The sequence below is a fragment of the Falco rusticolus genome, chromosome 4 (assembly GCF_015220075.1).
Source record: "Falco rusticolus isolate bFalRus1 chromosome 4, bFalRus1.pri, whole genome shotgun sequence".
In the NCBI taxonomy this organism is placed as follows: domain Eukaryota; kingdom Metazoa; phylum Chordata; class Aves; order Falconiformes; family Falconidae; genus Falco; species Falco rusticolus.
In genome coordinates, this window is record NC_051190.1 from 73,041,428 (window position 1) to 73,062,508 (window position 21,081).

At 39.2% G+C, this 21,081-nt stretch overlaps 1 protein-coding gene across 11 annotated transcripts in view; it reads left to right on the forward strand.

Moving 5' to 3' along the window:
- Nucleotides 1–21,081, forward strand: part of CUBN (cubilin) — a 155,263-nt gene that overhangs the window by 107,705 nt on the left and 26,477 nt on the right. For 10 of the 11 annotated variants that reach the window (XM_037387144.1, XM_037387146.1, XM_037387145.1 and 7 more), the window contains 11 exons: nucleotides 799–1,008; nucleotides 1,294–1,434; nucleotides 3,211–3,392; nucleotides 4,949–5,120; nucleotides 6,137–6,343; nucleotides 9,371–9,520; nucleotides 10,393–10,514; nucleotides 12,329–12,554; nucleotides 14,621–14,808; nucleotides 17,122–17,278; nucleotides 18,800–18,949. In XM_037387144.1, the coding sequence (XP_037243041.1) occupies nucleotides 799–1,008; nucleotides 1,294–1,434; nucleotides 3,211–3,392; nucleotides 4,949–5,120; nucleotides 6,137–6,343; nucleotides 9,371–9,520; nucleotides 10,393–10,514; nucleotides 12,329–12,554; nucleotides 14,621–14,808; nucleotides 17,122–17,278; nucleotides 18,800–18,949 (1,905 nt within the window). Of the gene's footprint in view, nucleotides 1–798; nucleotides 1,009–1,293; nucleotides 1,435–3,210; nucleotides 3,393–4,948; nucleotides 5,121–6,136; nucleotides 6,344–9,370; nucleotides 9,521–10,392; nucleotides 10,515–12,328; nucleotides 12,555–14,620; nucleotides 14,809–17,121; nucleotides 17,279–18,799; nucleotides 18,950–20,079; nucleotides 20,126–21,081 lie in introns of all 11 variants that reach the window. The other variant, XM_037387152.1, reaches the window with a different exon arrangement.

Consider the following 21,081-nt stretch of genomic DNA (forward strand, 5'->3'; position numbering starts at 1 on the left):
CAGATTTACAGTATCTCAGCTGTATGCCAGTCATCCTGGAACAAAGCGCTAATCACTTAGAAGAGTGAATGGTATGAACACAACTGTTATTGCCATGAAAAGATTGTAACTGGCAAACACACAATACACTGTAAAATCCAATAAATTCCACCAAGGAATATTATTTGCTGTAAGCCTTAGTATGACAAACTTAAGTTTGCAGGTACCACAGAGAAATGAGTTTTCAGAGAAAGAAAACTCAAAATAACTGGTTGTTTCCCAAACTGTGCAGTGATTACGTACCAAGGCATCACAAGGAAGGGAGTGTGAACAGGAAGGGGCAGGAAAGAGGAGTCTGAACCATAGCTGTAGGCCCAAATCAGCAGTCAACTTTAGTCAGTCATAAAAAAATAAGATTCACATTCACCAAACTAAAGTTCTTTATAATAATCTGGTACATCTTTCCAAGATTTTCTGGTAAATATAGACGTGGGTAGATATTTGAACCTGTGAGTTAAGGTATTTGATAGCTTGGAACCTGTGAGTTTATTTAAATTAACAAGAGATATGACAGAGAGGAAGGGATGCTTATGATGGTGAGGGAGTGTGCAGAGAAAAAAAAACCACAACAAAACCCCAAACCAAACTAGGACTGATTGAGTTAGAAGGAGAATGTGGAAGATTTTTAACTGGAATGCAATTCCTGTTTTCATATCACAGTTAGAGAACAAGTCAGATGTGCCATAACTTTAAGTCTTGTTTAGGAGAAGGGTCATCTCTCTGACATCCTTGAGTCAACCAATGTTCTTTCTTTTGCAGCTCCCTGTGGCGGGACAGTGGTAGGACTAACTGGTGTCATTGAAAGCATGGGGTATCCTGAGCTTCATTATCGAGACAACCTGCTATGTGAATGGTTTCTGCAGGGCCCCAGGGGCCACTATCTTACCATCAGACTAGAAGGCCTGGATATTCAAAACTCCTCCATGTGCACAAATGACTTTGTGGAGATCCGAGAATACAACGCTTCTGGTCTGAGAATTATTTCAGTATTTGTCTTCCCTTCCCTAATATTACTACAAAACCTCACCAGAGATTTCCTTTTGGGTACAAAGCGAGCCTTTTCAAAGTACAGTGTTTGCTTCTGTCTGCCTTTCTTGCTGAAGCAAAGACAAAACCCCCCTTCTGTTTTGCAGCAGTAACTTCATTTTACTAGTATACCCCTGCCTGTCCAGTTAAATTGCAAAGTGATCCTTCAATATAAATATAAATAATGTATTGATAGAAAATTGTCTTTCTGTATGTGATTTTTTGCAGGAAATTTGTTGGGCAGGTACTGTGGTAATACTCTCCCTGATGCTGTGGACACCTCTGACAGTTTTGCTTATGTCAAGTTTGTCACTGATGGATCAGTCAATGCCCAAGGATTCAGACTGCGCTTTGATTCCAGTACCGAAGGTTGGATTTTTAAGGTTGCAAATTACTTGCAGGAATCAACATATACCACAGACCATAACTGCACTGCTACAGCATATATTGTAGATCACTTATTCTTGGAGTGGTGTGTATTTGCTCTTAAATTTAAACTCCAGAGGAAGTGTGACTAGAGCTTTCTGATCACTACTTAACCGAGCTGAAAGTTTTGAGAGGCAAGCAGTCTCCTGCTATAATGGATGTTGCCATCGGTGACAGATCTCATATGATGAAGCACATTCTTCCACACCTTTTTTTCTCCAGCAGTCAGTCCAGGGATGTCCTAACATTCCCTTCCCACAACCCTCTTGATGAGGGGAAAGGTAAAGAAATGCTGTGATTTTCCTTTATGTTATTCTGTCCTTCTGAGGTGAGTGGTATTCTTAAATCTCCCTAAACCAAATTGGTTTTAACCAGTGGTTTTAAAGCAGGATCACAGAACTGCAGAGCCATTGAGGTTGGAAAGGGCCTCTGGAGATGAGGTAGTCCAACCCCCCTGCTCCAGCAGGGTCAGGTAGGGGAAGTTGCTCAGGACTGTGGCCAGTTGGGTTTTGAGTATCTCCGGGGCTAGATACTCCCCAAACCCCTCTGCAAGCTATTCCAGTGTTCAGCAACCCTCACAGTGAAAAGTGTTTTCATATGTTCAGGTGGAATTTCCTGTGATTCAGTTTGTGACCATTGCCTCTTGTCCTGAGCACAATGATTTTGAAGAGCCGTTCTGATCAGGGCTAAGGACATAGACCTATTCCTGCTTCACACTTCTCTTTCACGTTCTTTAGTGCCCATGCAATGCCAAGCAATGTTTGTCCTACCAAAAACACGGCTACTTTTCAAGAAAGTCGTTACAGTAGTGGTCTAGAAAAATCTCCTGCCAACCCTTCTTAACTCCTTGTAGCTCATTTAAAAGCTCAGCTGAAAGCTTCCTTATTGTTTGCTTCTGCAATAATTAACAGACGGGGAAACAAACTACAAAAGAATGCTATTCCACTCCCAGGACCCTGTTAAGCAACCATGAAAGAGAAAATGTATTTAGGTAAAATTTAATGCAGATGGATACACATATTAGACTATTTTGCAGGAGTCCATAAGGGTGAGGAAAGGGACTAAATCTCTCACTGCAGCCCATTAAACTATATCTCTGTGTTTTAAAAGGAAACTTAAGTGTAGACTCATAAAATTATTCCATTAGTCTCAGAAGAAAAATGCACTCTATACCCAAGACCTTTAGTATTTTTCCTCAGAGCACAGTTTGATATTCCTAAGATAGGAAAACCAGAAAATAATGGTACTGAGAAGATGTTGATAAAAATCCCTGAAAGCTTTTTCTCTACCTCTGTTAACCAGCAAAGGAAAAATGCATCCTTCATTATAATCTGCTCCAAGACCCTGCTCATTCTTTGTAGCTCTGCTCAGGCACGTGAAAGACAAAAATGCCTCAGTCCTGCCACAGTGAAAGGCTTGTGTCACTTGACATTAAAGTCTGTGGGTCACTTAGGTTTCTGAAGCCTGACATGAGCCCTTCAGAGAAGGGATTATTAATAATTAGACTAAAAGGAGCTGCTATGGTCAATTAATATTTAACTACATTTATGGATGAGTGATAAAGACTGGCTGGGACTTTGCTGTTCAGACAAACATATGTACAGGATAGGCATATCAAATCAACCTTTCATCATTTCTTTTTCTTGCATTATTAATGATTTTTTGCTCTAACTCTGTAAGCAATACTTTAAGAAGTGTCCCAATATTTGGATATTTCAGAATGTGGTGGGGATTTTACTGCCCCTGTTGGAACATTTACTTCACCCAACTATCCCAACCTATACCCACATAACCGAGTGTGTGAATGGAGGATCACAGTGGAAGAAGGTCGGCGTGTGACTCTCACCTTTAATGATATGAAAACGGAAGAACACTGGAGGTGCTCATTAGATTATGTGGCTGTGAGTATTGGGTGTGAGGGCAGAAAATGCTCTTCCTAATCCCTTTATGGAGCATTAATGGGTGTAATAGATCTGAAATGTCAGTTATAGGTCTACATCTGATTTTAAGACAAATTATAATTTAATCTGAAGTAAACAGATAAATAAAAGTTCGCTCTGTATGTTGTCTAAACTCATCTGCTTGTTTTAGAGTATGGAAATTTTGTGGTCCAGACAGAGGGGAGGACTTCAAGAAATCATTGGAATTGGCTCTTTATTGATTATGGAAAAAAGCTCTGGGGTTTTTGAAAGCTTTCAATGTCTCTTTTCTGTGAACACAAAGTCCATCTGTTGGTTTCAGGTCTCTTGACTTTGGAGGTTGTTACTGCTGTTGTTACTGTTGCCAATTAAATAAAAAAATAAAAAAAGAGAGAGAGGGAGAGAAAGCCAGAGATTGCAACAAATAGCTACTACTGGGTTGGCATTTGCATATTCTGAAAGAGAAATCCGGAAAACCCAAGAAATTCTACCTGTTTATCACCCTCCATCTCCAAAAAGATAGATATTGGTCATCATGGTTATTTTAGATTTTTGCTTATTTAGAGGGAAAAAACCCCAAACCAACCAACCAACCAAACCTGGCACACAGAACTGGACATGTTCAGATGTACAAATGCCTCAGAAACATGATACCTCTATGAAATTGCAGCAATGGGAGATCGAGTTTAGTTTCCCGTTTGCTCAGATTAGCAGTGCAAACATGGGAATTGGCTTTAGTATCAGATGCTGGCCCATGCACAAGTGTAAGGGGGTGAAGTAGCTTTCCCTCGAGATTTGTAGATGATGTTTCCCTTGTTTTCCTTTGCAGATGCTTTAGACACCATGGGGAGCTAGCTTTTATTGATTAATGAAGTAATGATCTCTTAAAGGAAGATCTGTCTTGCCAGCTTTTGTGCCTTCGACACCCTAATATATTCCAAATCTCAGTGGGATATTTCTGCCTTGCTTGCACTGCTGAGGTAGAATTAGAAAGAAGGAATTTAAGTCCTAGGCTAAAGGCTGCATGAAGGAAATTGAGCAAAATACCTCTGGATCATCAAGTGAAATATTTGAATTAATAAAAAATGCCCACCAGCCCTCAGTATGTTGGAGAAGATTTTGATAAAGATGATGTTGGCTTTAACAAGAATACAAAGACAGTCATTTGAAATGGAATGAATATGATCAGTAGCTGGCATTATTAAGTGATTGAAGATATAAATATTGAGCTAAGTACAGTATTTTTTCCAATAAAACCATTTCAATTCCTGTTTTTAAAAAGAAAAAAAAAGAGGCAGAGAGGCAATATGTTTGTGTTTCACCAAAATAGGCAAGGTATTTTTGCTGTTTCACTTCAGAGCCTCATCCACTCTAGGCAGTGGAAGTTTGTTCCAAGGTTTTGAGTAGATTTGGGAACTAACCTCCTATGCGTGACACCACTGACCCTTGTATTAAAGATGCGAAGCACTGTTAAATGATACAGGAGATGCTCTTAAGACTGTATTTTGATCTCAGAAGAGTTTATTTTGACCCAACAGGTTTACAATGGCCTCAGACAAAACTCTCCCCAGCTGGCCAAACTGTGTGGAGAGGTAAATCCAGGCACTGAGGTAAAATCCTCTGGAAACACAATGAAAGTCATCTTGGTGACAGATATGTCCCATGCAACCAGAGGCTTCAGTGTCTCATATTCATCTAGTGAAGATGCAGGTAGTGTATGTTTCTGAATTAAGTGATTGATCTTTGGTGAGTCATTTCATAGCTAAAGTACTGGCACATGTCAAAAAAATGACCTAAACAGATAACAAATCTGTGATACCGTTTTCCTCTCTTGCGTCTCTGGATGGGAGTAGATGTGTATCTTCAATTATTTGAAAGGACTTGAAAAAATGGGGAGTCTCTGGGGGTTACAGACTTCATCTGCCTGTTATGTCAAACTTCAAATCGAAAGAATAACCTCTGTTATGGATCATAGTCCTTTACTATTACTACTGATTTATTGTTATGTACTTAGTCTGGAGTAAAAGATGGGCTGAAATGGCCTTATTCCATGAAAAGATCCAAAAGGCACAGTGCTGTAGACAAACTGAATAATTCAGGTGCTTCTTTATTACTCGGGGTGTGCGTGCGTGTGTGTATGTGTAATTATTTTATTGTAGCTTGTGAGAAAGTGCAGCTTAACCTACTTTTGCAAGCTCAGCCTCCAGAGCGGAGGCAGCTGGAGGAGCCTTACTACTACAGACTACAGCCTTGAGTCTTTCAAACTTGATTTTCCAACTCCCCCCCCAAGCATCCTACTATAGCAAAAGTGTACTGCTTTTGAGGGTGTGTTCCAGAAAAATCTTCTCCTGAGCCTAAAATTGGGTAATGGGTAGGGCTGAGCAATACTGAACTGGAGCTGCAGGGGAATTTTATCAAAATGTTAAATAATGCCTGTTTTGATGTATTGATGGCACTGCTGAAGTATTTTATTTGATACTGTGCATAATTCTTGTTCTTTGCTTTACTCATGTGTTTTTAAAGACTTGCCAATAAATTCCAGGACACTGGGCAAGAATTGCCTTGTATGCAGCAGTAAATTATAAAAAAAGGAGAAGACGGAAAATTTTTTGATCTAATCAGCACATATGCATGCTGACATGAGCATATCTGAAAAACAGGGGCAAGATTTCTCTTCATACAAGAATTATTACTATTTTAAGATAAATTATATTTTGTTTCTGCAGTTTGTGGGGGAACCCTGATGGGATATACAGGTGGGAATTTCTCTTCTCCTGGTTATGATGGCATCAAAAATTACACGAGTAACCTGAATTGTGAATGGACCATTGAAAGCCCCTCCCACTATAATTCATCCATATATGTGTCTTTCGAAGATTTCCACATGGAACATCACCAGGACTGCCAGTACGACTACCTAGAGCTACGAATAGGTTTGTATGTTCAGCAGGAAAAGGGATAAGGCCTGTCAAGATCCTGGTTGTGCAATTGTGTGCCAAATCTTGTTCATATATTTGAAGACAATGACTCTTGCAGGACCTGTATATTTGAGAGTGTTCACATGCATGCCTTCCATGCTGCCTCCTAGACCAGGAGTGGGATTTCACTACCACAGCAATTGATGCATGAATTTGGTCAGCCTTTCTTTCAGAGGAGAAAATGGAAAACTGGATAGGTATCTCAGGGGGATAAATTGTTTTGGTGGGTGCAGTACACACCTGACACTCTCTTTACAAGGCACAATGTGAATTTCACTTCACCTCCCTTTAAAGATGGAAGTAAGGAGAAGCTGGAGTCATCAACACAATATATTGGGTCCACAGCCCATTCTCTCCCTGTTCCTGAAATATCTCCAGGGACAGCAGGAGTGGAGTAAAGAATGTTTTAATTATTATTAGCCTCTGTGCTGCATACCCTCTTCATACCTCTCTTTTGCACTCCTTAAGACAGTTCTTCAAAAGCAAATCCCTATTTCCCATGAGACTGCATCACAAACTACTGACTAAAGCATTTAAAAGGAAAACAATCACAGGATTAATGCATCAGTAACATCTCTGCAAATTTGAGCATCTTTAGCTATCCACAAGAACAAGCAACTGGAAATGTCATATGAAAGTCACTCAGGTAATGCCAAGTGTAGTAGAAAAGCTCCAGCTGTCTTCTTCGCTGAGAGGCTGTAACTGTGAGTCCCAGAGAGACAGGTTCTAATTTACCAGGAAATCGTTTCTGAAAGGTGGGGGGTGAGAGCAGGAATCTGTTATATCCTTATTTGCATTCATTTGAAGAAGAGCCCTTGGTTGCATAGCATCGGTTTGTCCTGTGTAGAGCCAAAGCACACATAGCTGTGAGGCCTAACAATTCCCTCCCATGTATGCACTGGAGCTGGGAAATAATAGAAAGAGAACTCAGAGAAAGAAATAACAAAATATATCCAGTCCATTACTCATCAGTTCCCACTACTCTCACTGCTGTGAACCTCAGGCCTCTGGGAATTACAAAAGAAAGAGGAAAAAATGCAGTCTTGTTTTACTTTACACAATTTTGTCATCTGAATAGTAATGTTCATTTTGGCCATGCTGATGGATCTTCAGTTTCACAACCAGTCTCCTGTCAAAGGCAGAATGCCCTAATTCATCTGTGTATGCTGACAAGTAACATTAGTGAGCACTGAGATGCAAATAGTGCAGAAACCCTCAGGCAGGTGCTGTTTAAGACTCTCAACACAGCAGATATGAACTTGAGGAAAGGTCCAATTCAACAGTAAGTTACCCAAGAGCCCCAAATGAAGCTCAGATGCGTAAAATTCTTTTGAGTTACCCATACAACACACTTCATGGTACTGAATGGAGGAAAAAAAAAGAAAAAAAAAAAAAGCAGAATCGACTTCTTGTGTTCAATAAGAAATATTTGATCTAAATAGATAAATATTTCAAATTTCTTAGGGTAAGGTTTTATATGAAGTTATTAAATTATCCGGCATGTGTATGTATTCTGCACATGGTAATACAGCTGAACATATTGTACAGTGAAATATACTCCTAACTTTTGGCTTTTGTGGAAGACTTGATTTTGTCTTTCAGATCATTCCCTTCAGTTTGAACCAAATTTTACAGCACAGTCTTTGTGTTTACATTTTCTGTTTATCAACAGTCTATGTCTCTGGCCAGCTGGCCATTCATGAAAGCAGTGACTGGTGTGAGTTTTCACACTGCAGAGACCAAGTAACCTGGGTTGCATCGGTCACACAGTTAATCACCTTGTAGGAAGTGCAAAAAAGAAAAACTACACTTCACATATTAATGCTTAAAGTAGTTACTACTATTTTTCTCCAAACCATAATTTAGCACGGTCTTCTGCTTCTATAGCTCAGTATCATTTTTAGTGCATGTTAACAAGACAGGTTTTAGAATTTCTCTGTGTAATTTACATTCATAGATTTCTATTATATGTCCCCTTTTATCCCTACGCTTTAAGGCAGTTCAAATGGTGGCTGTGTCACTATATATGGCAGAAAGATGAAGTTAACTGAGCCACATTACTTGGAATAACTGTGAAAGTGCTTTGAAGAGTGTGTAAAGTTTCTCACTTTTGCGCTACTGCCTTCTTTGCAAGAACAGCCTGCCACTCTGCATGGAGTTAGGAGGTGCTTTTGAATGGAGACTTTTAAAGACCAGCAGTCTGGTGTTATTAAAGAAGCAAACTGGAATGGCATTGCCTGGATGTTGTGAGGAACACTATTACACTTGTTTTCCTTCTGCTGAGAATATATCAGTAATAAACAGAAACTGGCACTTCTACCAGTGTGATGCATAAGAACTTACACCAACGTGAGCAAACTCATTGTCACAGAAGTGCAGTGGCCTGTGTTGTGCTTTCCTTTTAGGTTTCAATGATTTGAGCAAATGCTGACGTTTTTTTGCCATACAGAGAACAGTTTGTTGAGCTCGCTAGGAAAGAGATGTCTGCTATTAATACAATAGTGACAGCTTGTTCATGGATGGAGTACATCCCTATATGGTAGAAAACTCAAAATCCCGTTAAATTGACGTTAATGAGGATGTCAAACAGGCTCAATAGTCTTCCATGTGATCAGGTCCTCAGGCCATCTCTTCCTGCTGTTCTGCCCCAAAATACTTGCAGTTTTGGGACAGTTTCTGTGGTTCTGGGTCTGAGGGGTCATTCAAAATGGAAGTATGCAGGATGGCAGGGACAGGAGAGAAGGAGACCAAGATATTAAAAGGATTATTAATACAGCTTTGGAAAGAACTTCCTTGTTAAGTTTTAGATCCCAGCAATGAACTGCAGCACTCTACCCCTAACAAATCATCAGTTATTGTGTGATATGTTCTTTTCTCTGTTTTCTAGTCAAAACAATTTGAAATGCATATTTGCCTAGCTATTCTTTATTGTAGCTCTTTTAGGATTCAAAAAATGTATTTTTTTTTTCTTTCTTTATTCAGGGGATGCTGATGGCGAGCTAATAGCCAGACTTTGCGGTCAGGCAGCACCATCTGTGCCACTAGTCATAGCTGCCCCCCAGATCTGGGTACACTTTGTAAGTGATGAAAACACAGAAGATAAAGGATTCTTGGCCCATTACACGTTTGAAGGTAAATGACTTGACAGACTGTTGCCCTTGCTGACTGAGGCACTTCTCAGGGTTGTTGCCATTCATTTGGTGATGCTGAGAATACACGCTATGGGATCAGCTCTCAAAGAGGTCCTCAGAAGTTACACAGTGCCTGCCACTGTTCATATCCATCTAAAGCAAACATATGCTAGCAATTGAACTTTCAGATTTATTTTCTGCCTTACTGTTCCCATTCCCTGAACCGCATTTGAGTTTTTGCAATGCAGTGCAACACTCAGAACAGCTGCTTGCTCTTGGGAATAGGGATGTAACAGGTAACACCAGCCAAGTTTGACTTACTTTGAATAGGCCTTCAGAGTGCTAGCATGGCTGAAATGCATTCTGCTGCTTGAACCTTTGCACTCATTTTGAAATCCACTTAAAGCTGTATCAGTGCAAATTACACAACTTTGCCATTTACATGCCAGCACAACTATTCTTCCTGTCACAGCTGAATTTAGCCTTGGTGCTTATCTAGACACACCAGCAAGTTTTTGATTCGATTGTGTTGGTCTAAGAATGGCACTGGTTTGCTTAGGAATCTGAGATAAATAAATGTAAGATAAGGTAGAAGAGGCAGCTGTAAGTGTCAGCTGGTGAAGGTTTCACAGACTTATTATATGAAGTAGCAGAATAAATGCAAAGTTTCAAGGTCATTGAATATGTTTACTCAGTATTCAATGACAAAGATTTTCAAACTTGGATTTTCCCAGATAAATTGTTCATCCTTACCTATATCAGTCCAACTTAAATATATTTTAGTGCTATTATTACAAGCTTAATAATCTTTCACTCATGTGATTATAGTGTTCAGTTCTGAAAATGTATTGCAATATTACTTTTTTTCTTCAGCCTGTGGGGGTGTACAGTCAGGTGGAAGGGGAGTTATCTCAAGTCCTAACTACCCAGAGCCTTACAGCGCTCTGAGTCGCTGCTCCTGGTTGCTGGAAGCCCCTGAAGGCGAAACCATCACTGTGAGTAACACAACTTTATGATTGTGTGCACAGCTGGCAGTGTGAGAAGCACCCTCTGAGTCTTGAGGAACAGGTTTGAGACAACTTGGGAAATCAGAAATGTGGGGGAATGGAATATCTCCCCATCAGCCTTACTTAAGTGGAGGAAACAAACATAACACAACCAAACCAGATTGTGCTTTTTGAAAGGTCTAACTTGACCTCAAAGCATCGCACTGACTTGTGCTTTAAATAGTGACTTTCTATGTTTAGGAAACTGAAATAACTCATGTTATTAGATGAGCGTGGATATCCTCACTGTCATGAGAATAGAATTTTTTTTATCGGCAGAAAAGTTAAAAGCCACTAGAAAGTTACTTTCATGTCTTAATGGTTAGTCTGGCAGATAATGTGATTGCTGGTACAAATTACATCAGTGAGGTGCTACTCTTTATTTCCCAATAACTGTTAATGGGCTGCCTGAGGTGCTACTTTCTTGAGCCAAACTGCTGAGACACCAATTTAAGCACCTTTATGACCAAGCAGTGCTAAACTTCACTTACTGAATTATTTGACTGATCCTTTGGAGACAGGTTCAATCAATGATATTTGTGGTCCAGATAAGAAAAATAATCTGAAAAGCAATTTCATAAAAAAAACATTGGAGATTTTCATATGTAATGTCTTTCACTAATTTCCCTATCATGTTTTCCTTATTTACAACTACAAAGGTGTTTTTTAGAAATACAGACCCATAGGTCGAATTATTCTACTGCATGATATTCTGACCACTGCCTAGATACTTCAGGGAATACAGGATTATTTTAGTGGAACACAAAATTTCTGTTTATTTCACAAATTTGTTTAAAGCAGAACTAATCTTAATCAGATGGAACTTTTAAAAGAACTGAGTAGCAGCCCCCTCTGTGAAGGCAGACAAACTTTTTCCAGTGTAAGCTGCAAGTTTTTTTTTACTGGTAGAGTTCTGAACTGAAACCATTTGAGCTAAATTTGTATTTGGTCTTTGCCTCAGGCAGAGTTCTTTTGGAAATGAATACACACACAAGTTACAGGAAGAAGTACTATGTATTTGCTAAACTTTTCCACAACGATGCCAATCCTAGAACTGGTAAAAAAAATCTTACGGAAAGAGGGCCAGGCAGTCATTAGTGTACATTAATATTTCAACATCAACAAATCCAGGAATCTACTGGATCATCAATCTAAGTCTTTTAAACTGGAAATCCCACCCATGTGCATATCACTCCAAGGACAAGCAGCATCAGTGTGGGAGGGAGACAGGGTCAGAAGCTGCCTGCCCAGCCCAGGCTATTTATGTGATGTATCTGGGGCCACAGGAACCAACCATGCAACTGTTTCTCTCAGATTTAATGGAAACTAGCATTATTTTTAGCAATTGTTAAGTATTCTGACTCAAAATAATAGGAAGAAAACAATCCAAGGCTTTCTGCTTACATAGCTACTTATATTTGACAGTGCAACTTCAGATTTCATGACCAGAAACCTGTGCATATTCAAGACCCTTTTGAAGCACATACTTAGCTTCAAACATATGGTTAAGTCCCAATAATGCCAGTTTTGAACCTGTGTGTTCCTCTTCCATTTCTGTCTCCATGCTAAGTAGTTGCTGTTACTTACAGTGGCAAGGCTCCAAACAATACTTGCAGGAAAGGATCGAGGTGAAGTGAGGGTCAGATTTCTGAGCATACCGAGAAATCATGCTAGAATGGCTATGGGATCTGGCTGGAACTGCTCTAACCTCTCCTCTGCTGTGGCTGGTGTTAGCTCCTGAATGCCACTTTTGTGTGTTGCAGCTTGCTTTTACAGCCTTCCACGTCGAAAATCATTCGCTTTGTAAGTGGGACTCTGTTACAATCCTGAATGGTGGCTCTCCTGGGTCTCCTGTCATAGGAAAGTATTGTGGAAACACATCCCCTGGGACTATTCAGTCTGGTTCCAACAAGCTAGTTGTCATCTTCAACTCTGATCACTCAATTCAAGGAGGTGGCTTTTATGCAACATGGACAGCAGAATCTCTAGGTAAGAGAAAAAAATACTGATTTTATCAGGTCTAACATAGCAGTACATCATGCCTACACAGCACTTTCAATCACAAAATGAAATAGGATTCCTCTTCTTTAATTAAGTTTGCATTAAAGAACGAAAGAAATACATGCCAACATCTTCAGCATTCTTGAGAGAAACCAGCACTAAAAAAGTCAAGTATTAAACCAGTGTTGTCTGATCTCACACAATTAAATCAAATTTGGACTGATTTTGTACTTCTTAAGCCTCCCACTGGCAGTTTCTTGATGTCTGCAAACTGATACTATGCCCATTATCTTCCCAGCAGTGGTATCTATTGTCGGTGACTATAAGACATTTCATTTCTTGAATAAGAATTGTTTCACAGTTTGACTTGGTTTAAACACTTTAAAACTGGAAAAGGGTCAGTTCTCAACAGAGTTCTCAACAGAGAGGCTTTGAGAACAAAGAGCACATGTGACAACAGCCTAAAACTCTTGCACTTTAGTGGAGATGTTGGTATGTCTTTGAAGTTGGTACACATCCAGGATTGAATTGGTACATTTAAAAAAGTTCATCTTCCCTGTGTTGAAATTATCATCTCTCTGGATTTAAAAAAAAAAAAAAAAAAAAAAAGGTAGCTCACCATTTCCACGCTGTCCTTCAGGAGGTGACTAAAGGCAAGTGTAGATGTGCTGGTTGGTGGCAGGGCAGAATTCATTGTGCCTTCCTACCTCAGTACAGAGCTGGCAGTATTTTCTCTAGTGTCACCTCCATCTGCAAACCTTCTGGCTGATGCTGATCAGCTTTCCATCAGTTAATAATCTAGCAGTAGTCACACAGTCAGTTGATGGGGTGTCGTCTTAAAAATATCACTAGTCTGTGCTTGTGTGAATATACACTGTCACCTAAGCAGGTTTTTTGACGCTTCCCTGTTGTCACTGAGATTTCATGTGCAAGGAGGGCCATCTTCAATGATGTAGTGTAGATTAGCATACATGTGCAATGTGTAGCCAGTATTTTCTCTGTGAAAAGAGATTTCTTTTTTGTGTACCTGGTTTCCTTTCAGCTTTCTTCTCATTTGTCCACTGAGAATCTCTGGGTTCACGTTTGTGCGACCAAAACTTGGCCCCGTATCCTTCTAAACACAATTACTTTTTCTAACACAGAAGAATGAAAAACAAAGTCTTCCTTTTAAAGCTAATACATATTTTTTAATTGAGAGGAAAAAAAAGTATAATGTTACAAACCTTTCTTTGCTCTTTATTCATCCTTTCACTAGATCGTCTCTGAAATAATAATGGGTTGCTAGTACTGTACACATAGCCCTAGTAAATTATTCTTGGCATGGTATTTGCGAGTATGTTTCAAATTAACTAGACTTATTATGTATGAGAACATGAGCTGCCACTGAGCCATGACCACCTATTCCCCCCTATAAATGAATCTGTTAACAATTTTTAAAGGCATGTTTTTCAGCCCTCTCCATAATCCCACTGAGATCCACAGGGCTCCCTGAGCTGGAGGAGAAGTCACCATTTAGCCCTGGGTGAACAGATGTGCCTTGGGTAGATTCACATGTGGAACTGCAATATTCGCATGTTGCAGAATGAGAAAAAAAGAGGATTCAGCAGTAGATTGAGCTTTTTTCCCTCGGGGGGGGTTCTGAATGGCTGTCAGTCATGATGTGCATCCTGTGGGATGTGGGAAGGAGCCTGCACAGTCTCAGAAGCAGCTTCTTGTTGATGTATCTCTGACCCTTACTCTCTCTTTGAGCAACACACACTTGTATTTGTCAGCAGTATATAGACGGACTACAGCAAAAGGGTATGAACTGGGAAGAAGGAGCTTGTGAAGAAGAAAAAGTGAAATACAAAGAAAGGCCTTCTCTAGAGTGTACCTACCTCCTTGCTGCAGGGGTGGGAGAAAGAAAATTAATTAAAAGAGGGGTAAATGAAGTTTGGATGGGTGTCAGGGTTTTCCTGTCTTGCTCTTGAAGCCACAGAAGCAAGCAGCCATTCAAAGCTGACACCAACGGGAAATATTTGAACATTTCTCCTGCCTATTACTATTTTTTCCAGGGTGTGGTGGAATCATTCATTCAGATAATGGTATGATCAAGTCTCCTCATTGGCCTCAAAACTTTCCCGTGAACACCAGATGCACATGGACCATCATTACACATGAAAGCAAACACTTGGAGATGAACTTCCACAGTAACTTCCAGATTCCAGATACCAATGGAAGTTGCCAGAGCAGTTATGTGAAGGTAAAATAATTGTTGGTGTTAGATGAGCAGAGCACTGCTTTAAGAAGACACAATTCCAGAATACTTTATTTTCAACCATCACGGTTAGGATTGTCAAGGCACAAAATTCAGGAAATACAAACAAGTCCTTGTACCAATACAGTCAATTTTCTGTGTGCCTTGAGAGCTGGCTTGTATATATCTTTAATTTTTATCAGTTCTTGAGGTTCCACTTCCAGCAGGGTCCTATCACCCTATATGCTCCCCCAAATATGAAAAATATAAAAAAAGTACATATGACTTCAAAACCAGGATATAATGAGAAAATACAGTGTAATGAAAAGTCCTTTTCAATTACTCCAGTGAGTAAAAAAACAGGAATGTAACACTATAATTTCACAAAAATTCTTTATATAACTATATAAACTGTCCAAGTTGCATTAATCCTTCCTTTTTTAATCTCAGAAAACAAAGATAGCATTATTATCTTTCATAGGTTGAAAAGAGCCGCTTGTTTTCAAAGCAATCAAATGGAGTGGACATGCTTTGAATTTTTCAGGGTCCTTTTTTTTTCTCAGGCATTTGGCATATGTTCAGTGGTTTTGTGCTCGTTTTCTCCACAGCAGTACAACTCCCACTTGAAAAAAAAGGGCAAATGTAATTAGACAACATGTAGGAAGACCTGAGCAGCTGTACACCTGATCTATACCTACTAATTCTGATCTATACCTACTAATGTACAAACCACAGTTACACTCATTTTTTAAGGCTGTGGAAAAAAAACACCTAATAGATTTATCTTTTCATAGCCTGCTCCACCGATTAATTGATGTAGTATGTAATGATAAATTTCACTAACATGGAAGTCTTAATGCCACTCAGTAAAGGTCCTTTAATTTCAGATTTCTAAACCGTTCTGAATGACATAGTCAAAACTATGTCAACTGGAGATTTTCTCCATAGAGAAAAATCTGAAATTTTTGGTGATGTCCATCCCCAGTTCTGAATGTCCAATTTGAGATGTATGAAGGTGTCTGGATATGAAAAAGTGTGGAACAGGTGCAAGTTTCTTCCATTTATTATGAGCAGCCAAAAAAAGGGAATCCAAAATCAACAGTGACTTCACAAAATCTTGGCCATGCCAGTTTATATTAATCCTTTGAGCATCCATTGCCTCAGATACCTGGCCAGATGAATGAGGTGATTAATATGTCCACATTTACACACTAACCCTTGGATAACCCTTTCTAGAATGGTTGCTTAGAGCAACCACAATTTCATGTGGTTGTTCTAGTACCACTAGACTTCTTTTGAACCCATTATTTTAAACATTATATATAATATATTTTTGGTATAAAGTACCAGTAAAAAACCTGTTCCAACACACTGATGAAAAATAAATTTATTATTAGAGTAAATATATTTTTCTTAAAGCAGACATTTTAATCCTTGGCAGTAAACATTCTGATTCAGGAAATTATTTAAGCACTCAGAAACATCAAACATTTATGCCTGTGTTTTATTTACATGTGTGTTGAAATTCAGTGCTTAAACTGTGAGCTTCAAGTACATGTTTAAGTGATTACCTGAAGAGGGTTTCACTTAAATACCTACCTAAACCTGCACGTGCTTCTTGCATGCATGGTTTGATTAAACTTAAATTGGCTATTGGTACAGCTGAAGTAGTATTTTTTAAGAATTGTCTGTTTCTTTATTATATTTTCTGTGAATTATATTATTTTGTTAACTCTGAGTGATTTGATACTTGTCATTGAACAAGTGAATACAACATAACGAAAATGGGAGTAATTTTTTATTAGCAAAACTAGATATTAGGGATCCAGATCTTCCAGTTTGATGCCTCTATATTACCCTAGCATGACAGCTTTGGGTTTTGTTGACTTATGAATAATGTAAGGATTGCATTTAATAATTCATTGCTACACAGACATTCATAGTCATAGGGTGTATGGAGATAAGTTCGCAGAGACAAAATGGAGGTAGTAATGATGTGCATAAAATGTTTTTCTCTGGTTTCCTGGACCTGATTTACATGTGCTTTATTATCAGCAGTGGTTTGAGCAAATGACATCCAGATGCCCTTCAGAGGGCTCTGGCAACCTAAGTTATTCACTGTGATTCACTCCTTGGAGAAGTTGTCTCCGCTGATTGTAGAGTGAATAGAGAGTGATTAGCTCCAGTTTAGATCTCTAAGATTCAGTGAGATGAATCCTACCCTAAGTCTATGGAAAGAACAATTGCATATGCAATTCCTGGTGGGTTCCCACAAACGGCTTTGAAAGCACTAAACCATTTCTGATCTGGGCTTGTCAGGTGTGGAGAGGAAATGAAGAAGCAGCAACAGCTTTGTTAACCATGGGATGTGGAAGTTCAGCTCCTGGTCCTGTTGTTGCTCCAAACAATGTGGTAACTACAGTATTTCAATCTCAGGATGCTCCCGGGCAAGGTTTCTCTGCATCTTTCATAAGCAGTAAGTAATATTAAAGCCAGATGGCTGCTCTGTTGGTCCATTTTGGAGTAGTTTGATAAGTGTGTAGCAATTCAGAACTCAGTCCAACAAGGCATTGAAGCCTCTGCCCAGGTTTTGAAACCAAGAGTTTCCTTACTGAATGCAATGGAGCTACTGTGTGCTCCAGTATTGGACTTGCCAAAGATCCTCAATGCATCTATAACTTCGTAGTTATTCTTAACCACTTTTGCCTTTCCGGTCTGCCAAAAAAAAAAAAAAAAAGAATAGCCTATAAAATTTAAGAATTTGTTTCTCCATAGTTAAAATACTTGGAAGCTAAAGCTATAATCTTTTTAAAAATTAAAAAGGATCAGTTCCTCCTTTAGAATTTTTATCCCTATTCTTTCCAAGGCACATGCTGAAACTGTGGTAATTTCTCTTGTGTATGGTATAGCCCATGCCCTTCACATAAACTGCTCTCAGGAGAAGAAATGACTACCTGCTCAGGCCTTTGCTTTGCTTTGTTGTATTTGCATTTCATATAGCTCAAGTGGCATTTCTTGGTTGGGCCTCTTCATTTCTTTAATCGTGGCATCTGCTTGGGAAAGTCAAACCCACCAGAAGTGTAGGAGGTGATGCTCAATTGTTGTCTGTTGTTCAGGATGTTTTTGTAGAATGCTGCCAAAGGAAACCACTTTCCCTTCACTGGATTCAGATTAAAACAGTGAGAAATTAAGTGCTTAGAGGAAGACACCACTGGAATTTACGGAATTCTGAATGGAAACTGCTTTTGTTTTTATAATGTCTGAACTAGTGTTGTCAGTACCAACTAACAACCTCTTAGTGGAGACAATCACAGGCTTCATATGCCTGCTGCTAATCTTATACCAGCGTTTCACTATGCACTGCACTCCTTTAAGCCTGTAGCTTAAAATAAAGAGAAACCCCAAGGCCATGCAAGTCATTAGGATCAGAAGGAGCTCCATTAAATGAGCAGTTCTGTGTGCTTGAGAAGCTCAGGATGGCAAACCTTTCCTGCCTCTGCTTATAGCAAAGCAACCCAGAAATGCCCTACAGCAGCCTGTATCCTCCTGGCTGTCAGGCATGAAGCAAGAATGGTACCACTTGGGCTAAAATGGGTGTTTTCAAATGAGGCTAAACTGCTGATGTGTACCATTAACACCCCATCCAACTCAGCTAAATTTATATGTACAAAGGGATTTTGAAACGTGCAGGCTCCAAACCCATAAGAATGCAGTGCTGTGTCCTCATCAGTGGGCTGAGGAGCTATGGCCTGGTTTGTCCAAGACACTCCAAGATACTGTGTGAGGTTGTAGGTGGGAAGGGTCTGTGTTTCCCAAAACCACTGCTGTGTTTGTGTGCAAGACCTACTTTTGCCATCATGATATATACTACTCTCCCTGATTTTTTGTCCAGCCTCTTAAGGTGAGGTAAGGTCCTTGTGCATATTACTGGTTTTGTCACTGCAAAACTGGAATGATGTTATCACCTGGATTATGTCTTCTTTATTTATGTTTGCAGGATGTGGAGTAAATTTCACCAGCCCAGCAGGTCGTATCGTCTCTCCTAACTACCCTAGTCAGTATGATAACAACCTGAACTGCAGTTATATCATAGACCAGGGACCACAGTCACTGGTGATCCTCGAGTTTGAGACTTTCCACTTGGAAGGTAACTAGTTCTTCACAATTTCACTACATACTGTGAAGTATAGCTTCTTTCTTGAAAACATACAAATCATCTATCATGGAAAAAGGTTGATGGTTTAATTTGCTGGTCTATTCTGAAAAACATTTACAGAAAACATTTTACAGGTATAGTTTCCAGGGTTCAGTTTTGCATCACTGAAGAGTGAAGCTAGATCTCACCTGCTGAATATCTTGCAGCAATGAAGTCGGGAATTTGCCAGGTGGTTGGAGTATAAGAGTGACTGTGGCCAATTTGGGTCTTTGCTTCTGTGGGGTTTTTTGCCATTGAGCCTTACAATCTTTTTGACCTTAGGCCAGCTGTTTTTCTTTTCAGTGCTTCTGTTTCCTTAACTGATAAAATAGATACACCTTTACTCAGGTGTTTTACAAGGATGTACAAACATATACATGTGAAACTACATGGAAGACTACAGTAACTGAAAACGTAGAAAAGTTGTTACATTGTATACAAAAGTCCCTCTTGAGATTGTCCAGTTCAGCAAAAATTAGCCAAGAAATAATATGTTTAATATCATGGTCTCATTGGTGTGAATGGTAAAACTTGCCCAACTTTGATAGGGTCAAATTTGTATGGGTGTAGATGTAATGTTAACACAAAGGAATCAGTATCTCCAGACTACTTGGGTGGTGGCATCCTGTATTTTGAGGCCATCTTAATTTGGTTCCTGTGAAGTCACCTAGACTAAGAGATTTTTAAGTAATTTGTTATTAAACTGGGGTGCATAATTTGAATTTTTCTTAAGACCAAAGAATAATGTCAAATAGGATTCTTTTATTGTCTTTTTAAGTTTTCAAACTGTTTAGAATTCAAAAGTATTCTGGTCCAAACTTAATTTAGGTCTGAGACAAAGATTTGATTTGATTATGATTTTATCTGAAGCATTTTTTTCTTCCCCTAAGACAAACTGCTACTATACGTTTTTGTTTTTTTTAAAAAAAAAAGAAATGTAAACCAGAGAAATTACGTTAAGTTCTTCATCTAGAGGACATTATTATTCAGGAGACACACAAAACATTAGGCTGAATCAGATGATGCCAATTTTGACACCTCTACGAGTACATTACTGATCTGTATTCTGTTTGTGCATTCAGTTAAATGGATTCAAGCTTTTATAATCAAGAAGGTCAAAGCAAAGAGGTAAGTGATACAGACATAATAATAAACACAGAGCTAAATAAATACTAAAGATATTCTCCTTCTTGTAGGGCAGTTTGCTGCTTTACTGTTATAGGCTTCTTTAGGCTACACAAACTAAAAGTCCTCAATCACATGAAAGAGCTGTGGATATAAGCTAAAGGACATTTGATTCTAAAAGAGGAAGTATGACACTCCTTCAGTAGTTGATTATTAGTGTTTTTTCAAAAAATCTTAAAATACAACCCTGTAGCAATGAGAAGTTGTCTGGGCTTAAATTGGAAAGAAGATTGAAAAGTTCAGAAATTACATGAAAACTTAAATGTGAGGTATGCAAATAAATACAAGAAAGACATAGAGGTGCTGGAGCATGTCCAGAGAAGGGCAACAAAGCTGGTGAAGGGTCTAGAGAACAGGTCTTAGGAGAAGTGGCTGAGGGAACTGGGGTTGCTTAGCCTGGAGAGGAGGAGGTTCAGGGGAGACCTTATTGCTCTCTGCAACTACCTGAGAGGAGGTTGTAGGCAGTGGGGATTGGTCTCTTCTCCCAGATACAAGTGGTAAGACGAGGAGGAATGACCTCAGTTTGCTCCGGGGGAAGTTTAGATGGATATTAGGAAAAATTTATTTGCTGAAAGGGTGGTCAAGGATTGGAACAAGCTGCCCAGGGAGGTGGCTGAGTCATCATCCCTGGAGGTGTTTAAAAGACGTGTAGATGTGGCACTTAGGGACACGATTTAGTGGTGGACTTGGCAGTGCTAGGTTAATGGTTGAACTCGATGATCTTAAGAGTCTTTTCTAACCTAAACTATTGTATGATTCTATGATCTTATAAACTATCGTGCAAAAGTGAAAACTTACTCTTCAGTCTCACTGAGTATGTTTAGCACATGTGCCTAAGGGTTTCAAGCGTGAACTCCCTTAGTTCTTTTGAAAAGGCACAACAACTTGTGGCAGCATCT